This window comes from Cupressus sempervirens, chromosome 3 (genome assembly GCF_028749045.1).
Source record: "Cupressus sempervirens isolate cs-2001-9-10 chromosome 3, ASM2874904v1, whole genome shotgun sequence".
NCBI classification, from domain to species: Eukaryota; Viridiplantae; Streptophyta; class Pinopsida; order Cupressales; family Cupressaceae; genus Cupressus; species Cupressus sempervirens.
The window spans coordinates 12,354,940-12,370,700 of NC_143120.1; the positions used below are offsets into that span (position 1 = coordinate 12,354,940).

Sequence of the window (15,761 nt, forward strand, 5' to 3'; positions counted from 1 at the left end):
CTCAACTATCCCACAAAAATCTAGCCACATGAAAACTAATAATTATCTCCTATTATAACTTATTAACAAAGAAAATATATACGTATTTAAATTATGGGAAATAAAACCCTCATCAAGTACCTATCAATTGCCTTGTAATATTCCAAAGAGATTTTCAGTGACTCTGTGACAGATTTATTTCAGAATCTGGCAACTCAAAATGCTTACACTCAACCCCAACAGAACTGTCTAACTAGTGATTTTTGTGCATTATCTGTAATTCAAATAATATAAAATATTACATCCAGCAAGTAAAATCTTACAACTTGCGAAAAACTTTTCATCTTTCAAGTTGATGTGGGGACCAGTATATTGATTTTTGGAGCCAGCTAGCAAAAACTTTCACCATTTGAATGGCCACAGGATTCAACAGGTGTTTCACCAATAGAAGCAGAGGCTATGTAAACTTAATTAGAGTCGCAGGTTTCATTACAGATGATTTGGTTTATAGTTTCACGTTGGGACCACTAGTCCTTATCCAAACCTGCTTTTGCAAGCAGGAATCAATTAAGATTCTTGAAAAGAAATTCCTAGTAGATATTTGTTTATCAAAATAACTTGCACTTGCTTCATGTCAATAACTATTAACTGCTGTTGAAAAAATTATTTTCATCCTTTCATCTTAGGATCTCAATGTCTCACTTTTCGGTTTAGCTCTTAGGAATTAAATTCTTGATTACACCGTTCTACATTCAAGTCTTTCTTATATCTCATTTGCTTAAAAGAATATACTCTAATTTATTCCAGCGTAAAATTATTTTACAATCAAACATGACTAAAGAGCATGGTTCTCGATTTTGATATCCTATTGCTTAGTAATTGTATGCCGCATTCAGTCACTTATAGTCACTTTGTATCTGATATTTTGGTTAAGGGGAGCAGCCACTGGAATTATCGTGTTGCTTCTAGTCTGTGTATGTCAAGTAATACACAGTGCACAGGAATTTACATGTTTTAAGGTCAACTATTCTAGAGCTTAGAGGTAGACCATGGCCTGTAGCATTCATATTCATGTCTGTATGGTCGATTGAAGCTTAAAAAAATAAAGCTATTTTTTATTTTACTCAAATTTGTGTATACTGGAAAGTTCAGAGGGATGCGTCGACCTTTATAGATCACTTCTATAGGGCATATGATAGCTCATTATAAAGGTTTTTGTGTCAGCTTAACAGGAACTTGATTTTGTTTTCTGAATATTGAGATATTGTTGATTGAATTCTCCCACGTTTGAGAATAAAACAGCCATGGTTATCTCATATTTCGGGGTGAATTCTTTCTCTACAATGGGCATAATATAAGTATCAAATATCAAAAAAAACTTTCTTAATATATGGAGTATCATATATCAGCAGAAAGGTTCTTCCATGTCTCAAATTGTCTTTGACACAATTTGAGTCTATGTCTTGTAATAAAGTTATGAACAAAATAATAGAGAGAGGTCTAGTGGTGTTGGAAGACTTGCTGTTGACGAAAGAAAATGGTATTTGAGAACCCATTTCTCATTTGAAAAAAAAATATTTAGGGATTTTCATATTTGAATCATCCACTACCATTTTGGCATTTTCTGGCAACAGTACTTTCAGTATTGATTTTGCCCACTCAAACATTTTTCTTTCAAGTTTCTTTCGTATCCATGAACCTGGGCGTCCATCTACTGTCTTTTTGTAATGATGCCAGATTCTTGTTGGAGCATATTTTGCTTCAAATACTTGTCATTTGGATCACCACTCTATGTATGCTGTTATAGCCATAAGCAACTTGTTTGCTGGGAGAATTACAGTTGATTTTTGACGATGAATTTGGGTTCTGAATCTTTTAGTCACCAGTTTCACCAGACATCTATGGCATCAACAGCATAGACTACATTAACAAACAAGGTTGCAGGGTACTTGGGTACTTAGGGTACTGATACAGGTACGGGTACGACTATTTTTCAAAATAGGGGTACTTGGGTACGTCAATTTTTTTTTAATATAATTTAATATCTATAGAGAATCTGAAATTATGAGTCATAATGGTTTTTCAAAACAAGAACAGTGATAAAGTTTGCAAATTTAATTTATTGTTTTCAGTTTGAGATCTGCAATATGTTTGTAATAATAATATAGGATAAATTCTATGTGCATAACAGAGAGGCAGACTTTAAACATGAACAAGAAGATTATAAATCATATAACAATGTCGTATTGCACAATGCAAATAATAAACTGCTGATTTGAACAGTGATAAAGTTAATGTTAATCAGCACTGTATCAAAGTTTCAAATTGATTATGCAGTGAATTAAGCTTGATAAACAACAAGCTGATATGCAAATAAAAAAGTGAAACAAAAAAAAACAAAATCTTAATCAAGGTCTTATCTATTGTTTACTGTACAGGGTAAACGGTTTATCAATGCATTTAGACAATAGACAAGAACATGTAATACAGAAGTATTCCTTTTATTATTATTCGTATGTATATAGAAGATACTACAATATTCGATATGATTGATTACAATGATGATCCCAAAATCCATTCCGGATGGTGTACATATACCTTTCTGAAGGGGTGACTCAACCGTCATGTGCCCGTTGGGATACTATTTTACCCGTCGGCTACAATATAGATTTTACCAACAACATCATCCCCCCCAAAAAGTAAAGTCATCTCCGGACAACAATTACAAAATATTTGAGACAAATTAACAAAATAGAATACACTAACTATGACTCACTATAACAAGATAGATCTTTTTCCATCACATCACATTCACATTTCTCTTGTGCTTGCACCAAACTGGTCTCCAAAACAAGTTGCATCTATAGCCTCTGCTAACACAATATTGTCACCTTAGCCAATCTGACCTTGATAGCCACCTGTGCCACCTTCTCTACTTCTAATGCCTAGGTACGCTGAGCCAAGTGTCGCTCTACTGCCTCCAGTTGGATGATCAGCCTCTCTCGAGCTCTCTATGCATCCACCAAGACAGCCTCACGTCCAACATCTACTCCGAGTGCCTCAAAGTGTAGCATCCTTCTCGAAAGGCTTGCTCCAATGCTCTCTCCACCTTTGACATGCAGACACTCCATGCCTGCAACATCTCTAGGTCTCATCAGCTGGGCACACTTCCCACGATTGATAATTGAATTGATGTTGTTGGTAAAATCTATATTGTAGTCGACGGGTAGAATAGTATCCGAACGGGCGCGTGACGGTTGAGTCACCCCTTCGAAAAGGTATATCTACACTATTCGGAATGGATTTTGGGATCATCATTGTTATCAATCATATCGAATATCAATCATAATAAAAGGAATACTTCTGTGGTACATGTTCTTGTCTATTGTTTGAATGCATTAATAAACCGTTTACATTGTACGGTAAACAACTATGATGCTCTCTACTAAGTACCCAGTACTTGGGGTACTTGTACCCGGTGCTTGGGTATGTGTACCCATGCAACCTAGTAAACAAACTTTTTTTTCCTCTCATGGTAGAGCATTGGAGGCCAATACTTCTATGGGTGGGATGAATGATAAGGATAATATTTCCCATAACTTAAATATGTATATATTATATCAATTAATAATTAATAATAGGAGATAATTATTAGTTCTCATGTGGTTAGATTTTTGAGGGATAGTTGAGATCTTTCCTCAACGTACCCTATGTTTGTGTAAGAGAGTTTATCTCTCATCCATGAATTTTTCCTCTTGGGAAGCTATTAAAGCTTTTTGTTTGATTAATAAAAATTAGCCAAAGTTTGTATTTGTTCATTATTTGCATGAATTGGCTCACGTGAATAGAAATTCTCACTTTGTTGAGAAATTCCATATCAGTACTCCATGTAACTTTTTGGCTTGTCTACACCCTTAAACATGCAATGAATTGCGGACTTGAATTATTGCTCTCACAATTGGGTAGTGCTAGGGATAATATGAAATGTTGTATTTGAATACAACTATACCTTGAAACCCTTGCACAAATTGGAAGTGCAAGTCTGAAAATGCAGAGTTACTGATGCAATGAATTCAATACTTTCAAGTTTTTGATTGATGAGCACAATGCATTGGAAAGTTAAGGTGCTGTTGGGGGGGGGGGAGGTGAATTGGTACCTTCTAAAACTTTATCCCTCAAAACTGATTTAACCTTTGAACATTAGATGTTGCTTTTCATGCATGAGTATAATATCTTATTGTTGAATGAAAGTAAGTAAAACTAAATAACCTCAACACAAACATATCACATGCATAAACACATTTGACACATGATTTTGGTCACACAAAAACTCTTGGTTAGAGGGAAAACTGTGGTGGGGATGGCACCCACAATCCTTCACTACTGCAGCATAAATGTTGCTTGGTTAGAGCATACAAAAGTATCAGTTTTGGTGATTTTCCCTGTTAAGAGTAATTACAATAAGACCTGCTGAAGTCTATCCTATGAATGAATTTCACAATACTCTTCAAGTTTGTACTCGATTAAGAGATCTACAAATAAAGGCTTGTCAAGGCCTACCCTATACTAGGGATTCAAGAATACAATACAATACTAGCAATATATTCAACAAATGATTTGGAATAATGCATCTACCTCAATGCTTTGTGCAGTCTCACCATCTTTCTCCATCTGATTTCACCAATAAACCTTTATTTCTCTGCTCAGTAGCACTGCCTGGCTTATCTCTGTTCTTTGTTCATTTTTTCCTTCACTCGGGCATCATCAATCTCTTTCACAATCCATTCTTATATAGAAATCTTGTTCTTGACCTAATTAGAGTATTAGATTCTTTTGGAATGCTCGGATAATCAGATCAACGATCTACATTCGTTCTCCTTTGCCAATAGGTATTGCTTTATTTTCAGTGGCTTACACTTCGCCTAGGGATCCATAAAATCATGTAACAATACCAATACATCTCACCTAATCATCTTTTCGATCTTCGTAAATCGTTTCCTTGCTCGTAGGATTCAATCACATAGTATTCTGTGCATTTACAAACTCTGATAGTCATCCCGTGTCACTTGGTAACGCTTGCTGATGTGCTTGCCCTTGGGTAATATATTTGCTTGGTAATATACTTTACTCGGTAACATGATATGCTTGGTGATCTCTATGCTCGGTAAAGATATACTACTCGGTATCCATATCTGTTCAGTAGCTGTATTCCTGTTTGGTAATAAGGTTCACTGACTTGTTTCTTCATTCCATAATGATTTTTTTTTTCAAAACTAATCACAACACTTAAGGCACTTAGGAGTAACACAATGTTCTATGGAAGAGTAACACAGGGCTGTTATGACACATACAATATGGACTTATGCACATCCAGCAGTCCTGAAATCTCAATAATGATAGATCTTACAATCCTTAATACCTGTATCAATGATGAAGTTTCCACACTGATCAATACCGTGGCTGTGACATTTATTCATAGGGCTTTGTGTGCCATAATCCAGAATCAGGCTGCGTTTATGACAGTGGTACAAGAGCTGCATATATCATCTGGATCCATCATATATCTAAGTGACACCCTGGCTTGCAGTGCTGTCTTATAAATAATGGTGTAATTTATTTTTGAGGAATCTAGTGACTGCCTGTATGAAATCCTTTTCACAGTTGCACCTATGGTGTAATATATTTACAAGCACCTTCCAGATGGAAATAAAAAATTGCTCTAAAGGCAGTGATGCATACAGTGGATGTTACCCAGCTGTTAGCACACTCCTGAAAAGCAGATCACAGCCACAAATTTGGTATTTTAGCTAAAAATGAATGCAAAATTATTCCAGCAGTCGCATCACCCATTCAACACTAGCATAATCTTAATATCAATCTGACATTTAAATAGTTCATCCCAATTCCTGTATGAAATCTATACTAGAAATGAAATTACAAGAGACCTTATTATATATTTAAATTTTAGTCGAGGCCCTATTTGATATAATTTTACTCCCAACTTCTTTTGTGCAAAATCTCCAATTTTCACATAAAATGGATGATGGGTGTTTTGGATTTTCTTTTTAGTTAATTCCAAAGAAGGGACTAGTGTTACTTTATTTTTTCAGTCACTTTAATTATAAGTTGGGGATTCATACGAGAGTATTCAAAAATTCCCAGAGCTGTGCAGGTTACTTTTAGGGGCAATAAAAAAGAGCATGTGCACTCATTTCAGTTGTCATTATCAGGTCAGTCATTACTGTCCAATTTCACTAGAGACAACTTTTTTCCTACATGATAGAGGCATTTCAGTTTTGTGAGTGGCTTTTTAATCATATAAGTTAGTTTCACATATTTTTGTTTACAAATATCTTAACCAAATCTAGATTGGGAGACAAGCACTTTATTGAAAAATTCCAGGTAAGCAAGTTGCCATGCGTATCTTTATGGAAGTTCAAACCTGAATGGTAGGAAAAGAGAAAGAAATAATATATACATTGAGCTGGTGTTTCAATTTATTATACTCATTTCATGCTGCACAGAGACGGTTACCTTTAGCTGAGTGATGCTATGTTTTGCAAAAGAAATGCCATGGAAATGTGAAATTTTTCATTTTTAAGTTAATATGTATGAGTGCATTGTTACTTTATTTTAGTTTAGTTTGGTCAAAATAACACTTCAGATGTGTATATATATTTGTTTTGATAATCTCATGTTTTTCGTAAAGATGAAATTGTGTATTGTTAAATTAATATGGTTTTCTATGGTATTTGTTTTCAGGAAGATAGAGATAAGCAAGTTGTTCCAGTGGTTCAACTGAATGTCATACGTTTGTTGGCTGACATGGCAATTTTGCTGCATAAGCCCGAAGTTGTAGAGATGATTTTGCCTCTTTTTATTGAAAGTTTAGAGGAAGGGGATGCTTCAACACCTAGCCTTTTGCGTCTTAGAGTATGGACAGTACCTACATCTAATAGAATATTAATGTGAAATTAATTTATATGGCCATTGACAGTAACTTGTTTATATTCTTTAATAAAAAAAAAAAACTTTCTTTCCTATAGCAGACCATCAGTTATATTTTCGATTAAATTTTTTAATTGCATATATTATGCAGCTTTTGGACGCCGTAGCTCGTATGGCAAGTTTAGGATTTGAAAAATCTTATCGTGAAACAATAGTATTATTGACAAGAAGCTACTTGGATAAACTGGCTATGGTTGGGTCTACCCATAGCAGAACACTAGCTCCTGAAGCAACAACAGAAAGAGTAGAGGTTTGTTTTGGGTTTATGCCTATATTTTTCTGACATAAGTTGATGGGGGAAGTTGTTTAAATCCACTTTATGTTGGTTTTGTGGAAATGATTTGCTGTTTACAGAATTTTGATGGATTGCAGTACTAGCTACTGATTTATTATCTGTTTTGGTAAATCCAGACCCTGCCTGCTGCATTTCTTTCAGTTGCATGTGGTCTTCATGATGCTAAATTGCGGACTGACTATCGACACCGTTTGTTGGCTTTATGCTCGGATGTTGGTCTGGCAGCTGAATCAAAGAGTGGAAGGTATACAGATAATTTTTTAAAATCCAACAAGAACCAAAGAGATGCCAATGCTGCGAATTGAATGCTGCATGTATATGCATCTGCAAAGCTCTTTATTTTGAGGCTGATTATAAGAAATGAATTGACCAGTATGTCTCTTGTAAAAGTGATTGTTTGATATGCTCTGCAGTATTAGTGCAACAAAAAGAATTGTGGTTTAATTATCTATATTGAGAAAACAATATTGTCCTTGATATAGGAGCGGAGCTGACTTGCTTGGACCCCTTCTACCTTCTGTTGCTGAGATATGTTCGGATTTTGCTCCTAATGAGGATGTGGATCCTCCTTTACTGAAGTTATTTCGGAATTTGTGGTTTTATATTGTTCTGTTTGGTTTAGCTCCTCCTATCCAGGCTAATCAGCCATCTTCAAAGCTTCTTGCCACAACCACAAATAGCTTAGGAAGCATGAGTGCCATGGCTCTTCATGCAGTGGCAGGGCCATACATGTGGAATGTACAATGGTCATCAGCAGTTCAGAGGATCACACAGGGAACACCCCCACTTGTAATACTACTGGAAAAAGCTTATTTCAGCTAATTGAATTGTTGCTAAATAGATTTATATGAACATAATATAAATATACATATCATGCATATATGCTCATATTATACATATTTTTGTATATATGCACAATATGTTTACTTATACACACATGATATGCATAACACTCACACACATCACATCCACATGTATATGAGTGTGTGTGTTTCCTTGTTTTACTTCATTTTAAGGTTGTAAATGATTCTAATATATATAACTTTCTAGGTTGTAAGTTCTGTGAAATGGCTTGAGGATGAGTTGGAGCTCAATGCACTTCATAATCCTGGGAGTCGTCGAGGTAGTGGTAATGAGAAGGCTGCAGTAGCTCAACGGGCTGCTCTTTCGGCAGCTCTTGGGGGACGCGTTGAGATAACATCAATGGGCACAATATCAGGTAGAATGTTTCACCTCTTAGTACTGATTTTCCAACTTAAATTTTCAGCTACCAATATATATCTTTAGTAGCAATTAAGATTGCAAGAGATAATATTTGATTTTATTATGGCAGATCTCTTTTGGAATTGCACTCTAGAATTGTTGATAGTATTTTATAATATTAATTAATTTGTTTTTGTTCATGAGCAGGAGTCAAGGCAACTTACCTCCTGGCAGTTGCATTTTTGGAAATCCTACGTTTCAGTTGCAATGGTGGCATTCTTAAAAGTAATTCTAGTGAGAATAAGCACTCAAGTGCTTTTACTTGTGTTTTCAAATACCTTGAGACTCCAAACCTTTTGGCAGCAGTGTATCAGTGTCTTATAGCAATTGTTCACAGAGCATTTGAGGCGGCTGTATCATGGCTGGTACTCTCTTTTCAGCTGTAAATGCTGTTTAATTTCTATTTCTTCTTATCTTAAAATCATGCATATTTCATTTTTGTGTATTAAAACACAGATCAAATTAGACAGATTATATGACACAAAATATATTTGATATTATCCTATAGTTAAAAAGTAGTTTCTAATGGAGGAAAATATGATTGCCATCTTTAATTTCTTGAAATATTTCACTTCCTGCAAGTTGTATGACAAGAAATTTGCTTGTATTAACAGTGATGACATAAATAATCATGTTGAAAAATATTACATTGATTTATTCCATCTGCTGAATATGCTTTGTCTTTGCTTCGTTTTCATGTACAGGTAAGATTGTATAAGCAGGTATATATTCAACTAAAGCACTTTGATGTGTCATAGTATCATATTCCTTTGCATATGAGTGAACCAGAATGTGTTGAAAAGGGATTGAGCCTCAATGTGTTTGCCAGTCACCCTGGTTTTCAGTGATTTGTCACCCGAATTTGAGTGTCCAATCATGAAAACCAGCAACAAAGAACAGAGAGAAAAGCCATCATGTGCAGGAAAAACCCCTATTTCAAGGTAGCAGAGATTTTGCCATGTTTTTGCTAGTCAGAATTGTCTGGGTGTATCAATCAGTCTTGTCAAAGTTGAAGTCAAGCTGAGATTGAGTGCCATAGCTATATGCTCACTGTCAGTTCATATGCATTGCACCACTGAATGGATAAAACTGATAACTTTCAAATTGTATTAGTTTAGGAATCTTTCTCAAGGAAGGGAGCACAACCGTTAGTAGCCCATTTATTAAGTTTTCAGACATTTCAGCTTAGGCAAAGGCCATCGGCAGCTGCAGTAATCCTTTAGTTCTTGAATTGCTACTCAGGAATATTGTGTTGGTTGAGCTATGACAAATCATGTTAAAGTGTCACTAAGAGAATATAATGACCTAAATGTTTTGTAGTTGATTATTTTTTGGCTTAGGTAGTATAACTCAATTAGTAGTTTCAAACAGTTATACCAATGGTCTTAACCAGCTCTTGGTCTTCCAAATAGCTTCCCTGCTGTTGGGGTAAGGTTACTGTTTTGTGACAGTTTCCTCTCGTACAGACAAGTATTGTACTGAATAATACCTATGCAATAAAAACATTATTAGATATATTAACCATATAGTCTTATGGGTTGGTTGTAAATATTTTACTTAATGATTCTCACATTTTTGCCTGTTTGAAGTTGTATAATTTTGATTTTGCTTGGAAGTGGAAACATGTTGACACCAACTATCGAAGACATTGCAAGGTCTCATATTGAATGAGATTGTGAAAATACAACTTGCCGAAGGAGTACACAAAGAAATACGAATGCCAACTGGACTGGTAGAATAAGAATAGAGGAGGTGGCTGTGAGAGGCAACTGATTGTAAAAATTAATTAGGTCAATTCTCGTTTTGAAGTACCATGGCATGTTGAAGCGAAATCTCAAGCTTTACTACAATTATGAGCAAGCCACTCTTATGGCAACTTGCTAGTTGATTTTTTATTCTAGATGATGTCTAAACCTTGTTGACTAAGTAGGATTTAGTATTTTAGAGGAATCCATAGAGCTGATTGAACCCTTTAATTTGAGGGAGGTTTTTATTGTTAGGCAACAACTAACATCCATAGGAGAAGATCAAGTAGATTATAAGATCGATATTCAAGGCACTGAAAAACTGGTATTTCTAAGATACTAAACCAAAAATACTAGGGTAGAAAATTGGATTGGTCTAAATTAGTGGTAAATGAAGGTGCTTTGAAGGCAGACAATAGTGTATGTATTGCCTAGGTTGTAGAGGTGTTGAAAATATGTATATGTCCAACAATACTAGAAAAATTGAGGAACCTAGACAAACTTCCATGAGGAACCTCCTAATAGTAAAGTACGTTAGGTTCACTAATAAAAAGTCATTACTTAGATTATGTATCAAGATCTAATGGCATTGTTGATCATTTTGCTGAGATAAGTTGCAAAAGGCCTTCGTTAAAGAACTTAGGTTTCTTAATGGCAACCGCAAAATTGTTGGGGACAAGGAAAACAAGAAAACATTGTTTTAAAAAGCAATGGTTTGTTGAGATGTTCATTCCCTTGTTGTGGATGATGAAAATGGTGCTGCCCCATATTACAAAGAAGCACACAATATATCAATAGGTAGTGATAGTTGTTTACTGCATAGATTAATTAAGTAATGCACATAGATAATGAACACGAACAACAGTACTCCTTTATTTGCATAGGCCAATAGATTACATAACTGGTGATAAGATGCAATAAGATAGGATAAGATGATTTACAATGTACTCAGACGGGGTATAAATACTTTCTGCCGAAGCTTCCCGAAGGGGTCCGTTGGCTACATAACAATAATAATCTGCCCTTTGGCTACAAAATCTTTGCCGACGATAACACCCTGTTGACTACAATATCTTTACCGACGACATCATCCCCCGCAAAAGAAAAAGTCGTCTCCAGACAACAATTACAAAATACAATTACAACATATCCAGGATAGATTAACAAACAAAATAGACTAACTAGTCTCCAAAATGTGTTGCATTTGCAGCCACTGCGAACACAATACTGTCTCTTTAATCAAGCTGACCTTGATAGCCACCCGTGCCGCTTTCTCTGCTTCCAACTTCTGGGTACCTTGAGCCAAGCGTCACTGTACTGCCTTCAACCGGATGATTAGCTCCTCCCGCGCTCTTTATGCATCCACCAAGACAGCCTCACGTCCAACGCCCACTCCCAGTGCCTCTAGTGCACAGACACTCCATGCTTGTAGCAGCTCCAGGTCTCATCAATTGGTCACACTTCCCACGACTGATAACTGCAACTACTGGGGTTCTAGGGGGCAAAGACCCAGCAGGGTTGAGGGTTAGCGCCCCTGCGGGGTCTTGGGGCACACAATATAGGGCGGGGTCGAGGGGCAGTGCCTCTCGCTGCCAAGACCAAAATAGCACTTTAGAAGCCACACGAAAAACCTTTGTGATTTTCTTCTGATCCAACACTCTTTCTGACAACTGCTTATGTTTTCTACCTGATTATGTATTTCTCTTTCCTTTGGCATCATGCGTTACTTGTTCCGAACTGGTTCAATTTGTCGTCATTTTTTTTTTTTTTCCTTCACTTCTGACTGCTTCCTTCTCCCTTCACTCCCATGTAACCAATTGCCAAACCACAAGCACACCTCCCACACCGGATAACCTCGGGAGCAATTTTCAACCGTTGGAGCTGTTAGCCGCTACAACTTAACTTGCCGTCTACAAGTCTTGCCCTTCACAATATACTGCCTTACGATCAAAGCATCAGACATGAGTCGTAGAGTGTTGATGGAGAGCTTGTCCAGGCTCGAAGAGAATGCTGCAACCCACTCAATGACCGTGAAAGAGAAAGATAACCATAATTTATATACTTGCACCCTGTTACGCTTGAGATGCCTTTGAAGTTCATAAACTGCTCTGATTGCATTCCACAACAGGAAGATATGGCAGATGTGCAGAAGCTGAAGAGACCTCGGGAGACAGTTATCTTTGATTCACTCTGGTTTTATGGCTGGAAGCGATACGTTTCAATGTACAAGACCATCCGTTGAAGGCGTCTGCAGAGAAAGAATACAATAGCACCGCACAAAATGACAAAATCACAACTCAACTCGTGGGGTATGGCAGAATAGTATCCGCGGAAAGACAAGACACCTTGCGGGGTAGAAGGCCAAGGTCTGCGGAGCATAAGCAAGCCGTGGGGAATTAAGATAGTTCGTAGGAAGGCAACTCAATCGCGGAAGAGAAAGATTTGCGGCAAACACACCACCAGCATCTGCGGGGAAATAATGGAACATCCGTGGAAGAATAAGCAAACATCCACGCGGAAGATCAAGAAAGACGCCATGGAAGCAACTTGAACGGGAGCAGTAAACATCCGCAGGGATAACACACCCATGGCCGTCCGCAAGACCACCTGTGGAATGCTACCTGCGAGACATCTTGTCTGCTAGGCAGCAGTCCACGGGGTGTGCCCGCGGGCACACTTCACTTCGTTTCAATTTTTTTTCTTTTTTTAAAAATTTAAATTAATTTTTTTCGTTTCTTTTTTTTTGTTTGTTTGTTTTTTTTTTTTTTGATAAAAAAATACAACACCTCAATTTTGCCTCTAGACCTCGTCATTTTGCAACGACAAGTGAGTTGTTCGGACTTGGCCATTTTGGGACGACAATGGAGTCTTCCTGGTATAGCACATCTTTAGCTTCGATCTGTTGACTGGCTGAGGCACTTCTTGTCTATCCAAAGTCCACAATTTTATTGCCCCATTGTTACCTACTTTCAGGATCTGGTATGGGCCGACCCACTTGACCTTAAACTTGCATGGTTTATTTCGTTTGTCATACTTCAATACCAAATGCTCCGGCTGAAACCTGTTCAGCTCCAAGTGCTTATTACGCCACGCTCTGCGTCTATTCTGTGTCACCTCCGTGGCCCATTATGCCTGCGGTCGTTGCTTAGCTAGATTATTTCTTTGCTGTCGGCACCTGTCTACTAATTTTGTGGTGTGGTGCATTCTTTTCTTTTTGTGCGGTTCATTCACCATGTACCGAACGGTGGGATCTTTCTTTTTTTTGGATTTGGACTGTATGTTCTTCCCTTCAGCTTCAACCATAATCGCCTTTCCTTCTTTCGCTTCTCTGTATTCCTTCAGACATTCATTTTCCTCTTTTTTCTCACCTTCGTTGACCCTTAACATATTATAGCTCAGAAAGAGTTCGTAGTCTTCTATCTGCCAGTGGAAAAGGCCATTCATTGAGTCTAGGTTGTCGTCATTCAATCCTCCTAGTGTTAATACTCATTCGTCCGGTTCCATTCTCTTCTTTCCTTCGTCGTCACTTTCGCTTTCACCTTCTAAGTATGATGATGCTGCCTCCTCTCTTACTATTTGTGTGTGCAGGTCAATTATGAATCTTTTGCCTACGTGTTCATTGATAGGGTATTTTGCTTCCAATCATGTTTTATTTTTGCTTGCACTTACCAATTCCGTCCCAAAATAGCATCATATCCTTTTCTTCTCAATGGAACAACCACGAAGTCCGATAAAAATGGTTGCGTTCCAATAGTTATTGGTGACGCTCTCAAGGTTCTCAACGGTTTGATCCTGCGCTGGTCTTTCGTGAGCAACTGGAATGTAGGTGGCCACAACGTCGGCTTTCCCAACTTCTTCCAGGTATCCTCTGGCAACACATTCATGTCGGACCCTCTGTCAACAATTGTGTTTGTCAGAACATTTCCCAAAATCCCCATCTCAACGATCGTCGGATGCCTTCCCGTTGTGAGTGCTAGAAGCATTGGGTCTGTTGTCATCGTTCCACTATTGTCCCTTCTTGTGTCCTCCGTTGCTTTCGAAAACAGTGTATAATTCAGAATGGCCGTCTGTAACTGAGGCATTGTGAGAAGGTCACTTATCTTGACCGGTACCTCCATTTGTAAGATCTGTCTTATAATGTTTTGTTCCGCGGAGTTCCTTGTCGAGGTGTCGGTGATGTCTTTCAACTGAGATGTCTTTGCCTGCGATGCCTTTTCAATCTCTGCCCACGCTTCTCCCACTTTCCTCTTTTCTTCCGTTGGGTTTGGGTACACTTTTGCTTGCCTCCGTGTAATTGCGAGAACTTCCTCTTCATCCGTCTCGATAGTGATCAAGTTTACTCCGAATTTTGGGCACTTAGCATCTTCATGGTCGCTAGGTCCGCACCCTCTGCATAATAATTTCGGTGTGTTTGCCGTTGTACAATTCCGCGCAAAATGACTCCACATATTACATGCTCAGCATTGAACGATTGGTCGTCTGTTCATATCATACTGGATTCAACTTCGGCTGCCATTGTTATTGTTATTGTTCGCATTGTTATTGTTGTTTTTCCCTCTGCTATTATTCCTGTATCCTCCCGACGTGGCACCTACATTACTGGTGTTTCCGCTACTGCCTGACGGGCAAGCCTCTTGTGTAAGAAGCACCTGCGGAGATCCTCTGGTTTTCATGTTAAAGGGGCATTTCTTTGTTGAATGGCCCATGATCTGACAAATGTCGCAAAATTGGTTCTTTGGACAAGATCCTTTAGTATGACCGTCGGTCTTACACTCCATGCACCACAACTCATTGCTCTTTGTCTCCTTCTGCATATTTTTAAACTCCATCATGCGGATCATGTTCTTCTGTAAGGCGCGAACCTTCTTGCTACTGTTTTCATCATCATTGGTATCTTCTCTCGAGGACTCGTCGTCATCTGAGTCGGAGGAACTATTATTCTTCTTTTTTTTTGTCTTTTGCTTGCTTTCCAAGTTCAGTGCTCTGTTGTATGCTTTCGCGTATGACGACGGCGACACAATTTTCATTTTCTTTCGCAACTTTGGGCGTAGACCTTCCACGAACCATCTTTTTTGAAGTCCGTCCACTGGTTTATTTTCCATTTTATTTATCAAATCTTTTAATTTCTTGGCGTAGATGCGGACAATTTCATTTTTCCCCTGCTTAGTATTGAAGATCTTGCCAACAATTTCACTATCATCGTGCAACAGTTGAAATTTTGCGAGAAACTCCTTCTTAAGGTCATCCCAAGTGGTTAGGTTCTGGGGATCTGCATCTGCAAACCAGTCGGTTGCAACACCCTGTAGGGTGGTTGGAAACTGCCGAACCCATTTGTTTGTATCGGTTATGCCATTTGCCCTCCAAATCGTTTCACATGTTTTACAGTGTCGAATGGGATCGGCTGTACCATCACCATCGAACTTTGGCAGCTTTTCTTTTGGTCCCGCCATCACTCTTGGGTTTTGTACACG

At 37.8% G+C, this 15,761-nt stretch overlaps 1 protein-coding gene across 1 annotated transcript in view; it reads left to right on the forward strand.

The window, feature by feature from the left end:
- LOC149564488 (Phosphatidylinositol 3- and 4-kinase family protein) overlaps positions 1–15,761 on the forward strand; it is a 123,059-nt gene that overhangs the window by 6,487 nt on the left and 100,811 nt on the right. Inside the window, exons 4-9 of the mRNA XM_089818023.1 lie at positions 6,742–6,912; positions 7,079–7,237; positions 7,399–7,526; positions 7,765–8,071; positions 8,333–8,501; positions 8,693–8,910. Coding sequence (XP_089674149.1) covers positions 6,742–6,912; positions 7,079–7,237; positions 7,399–7,526; positions 7,765–8,071; positions 8,333–8,501; positions 8,693–8,910 — 1,152 coding nt within the window. The remainder of the gene's footprint in view (positions 1–6,741; positions 6,913–7,078; positions 7,238–7,398; positions 7,527–7,764; positions 8,072–8,332; positions 8,502–8,692; positions 8,911–15,761) is intronic.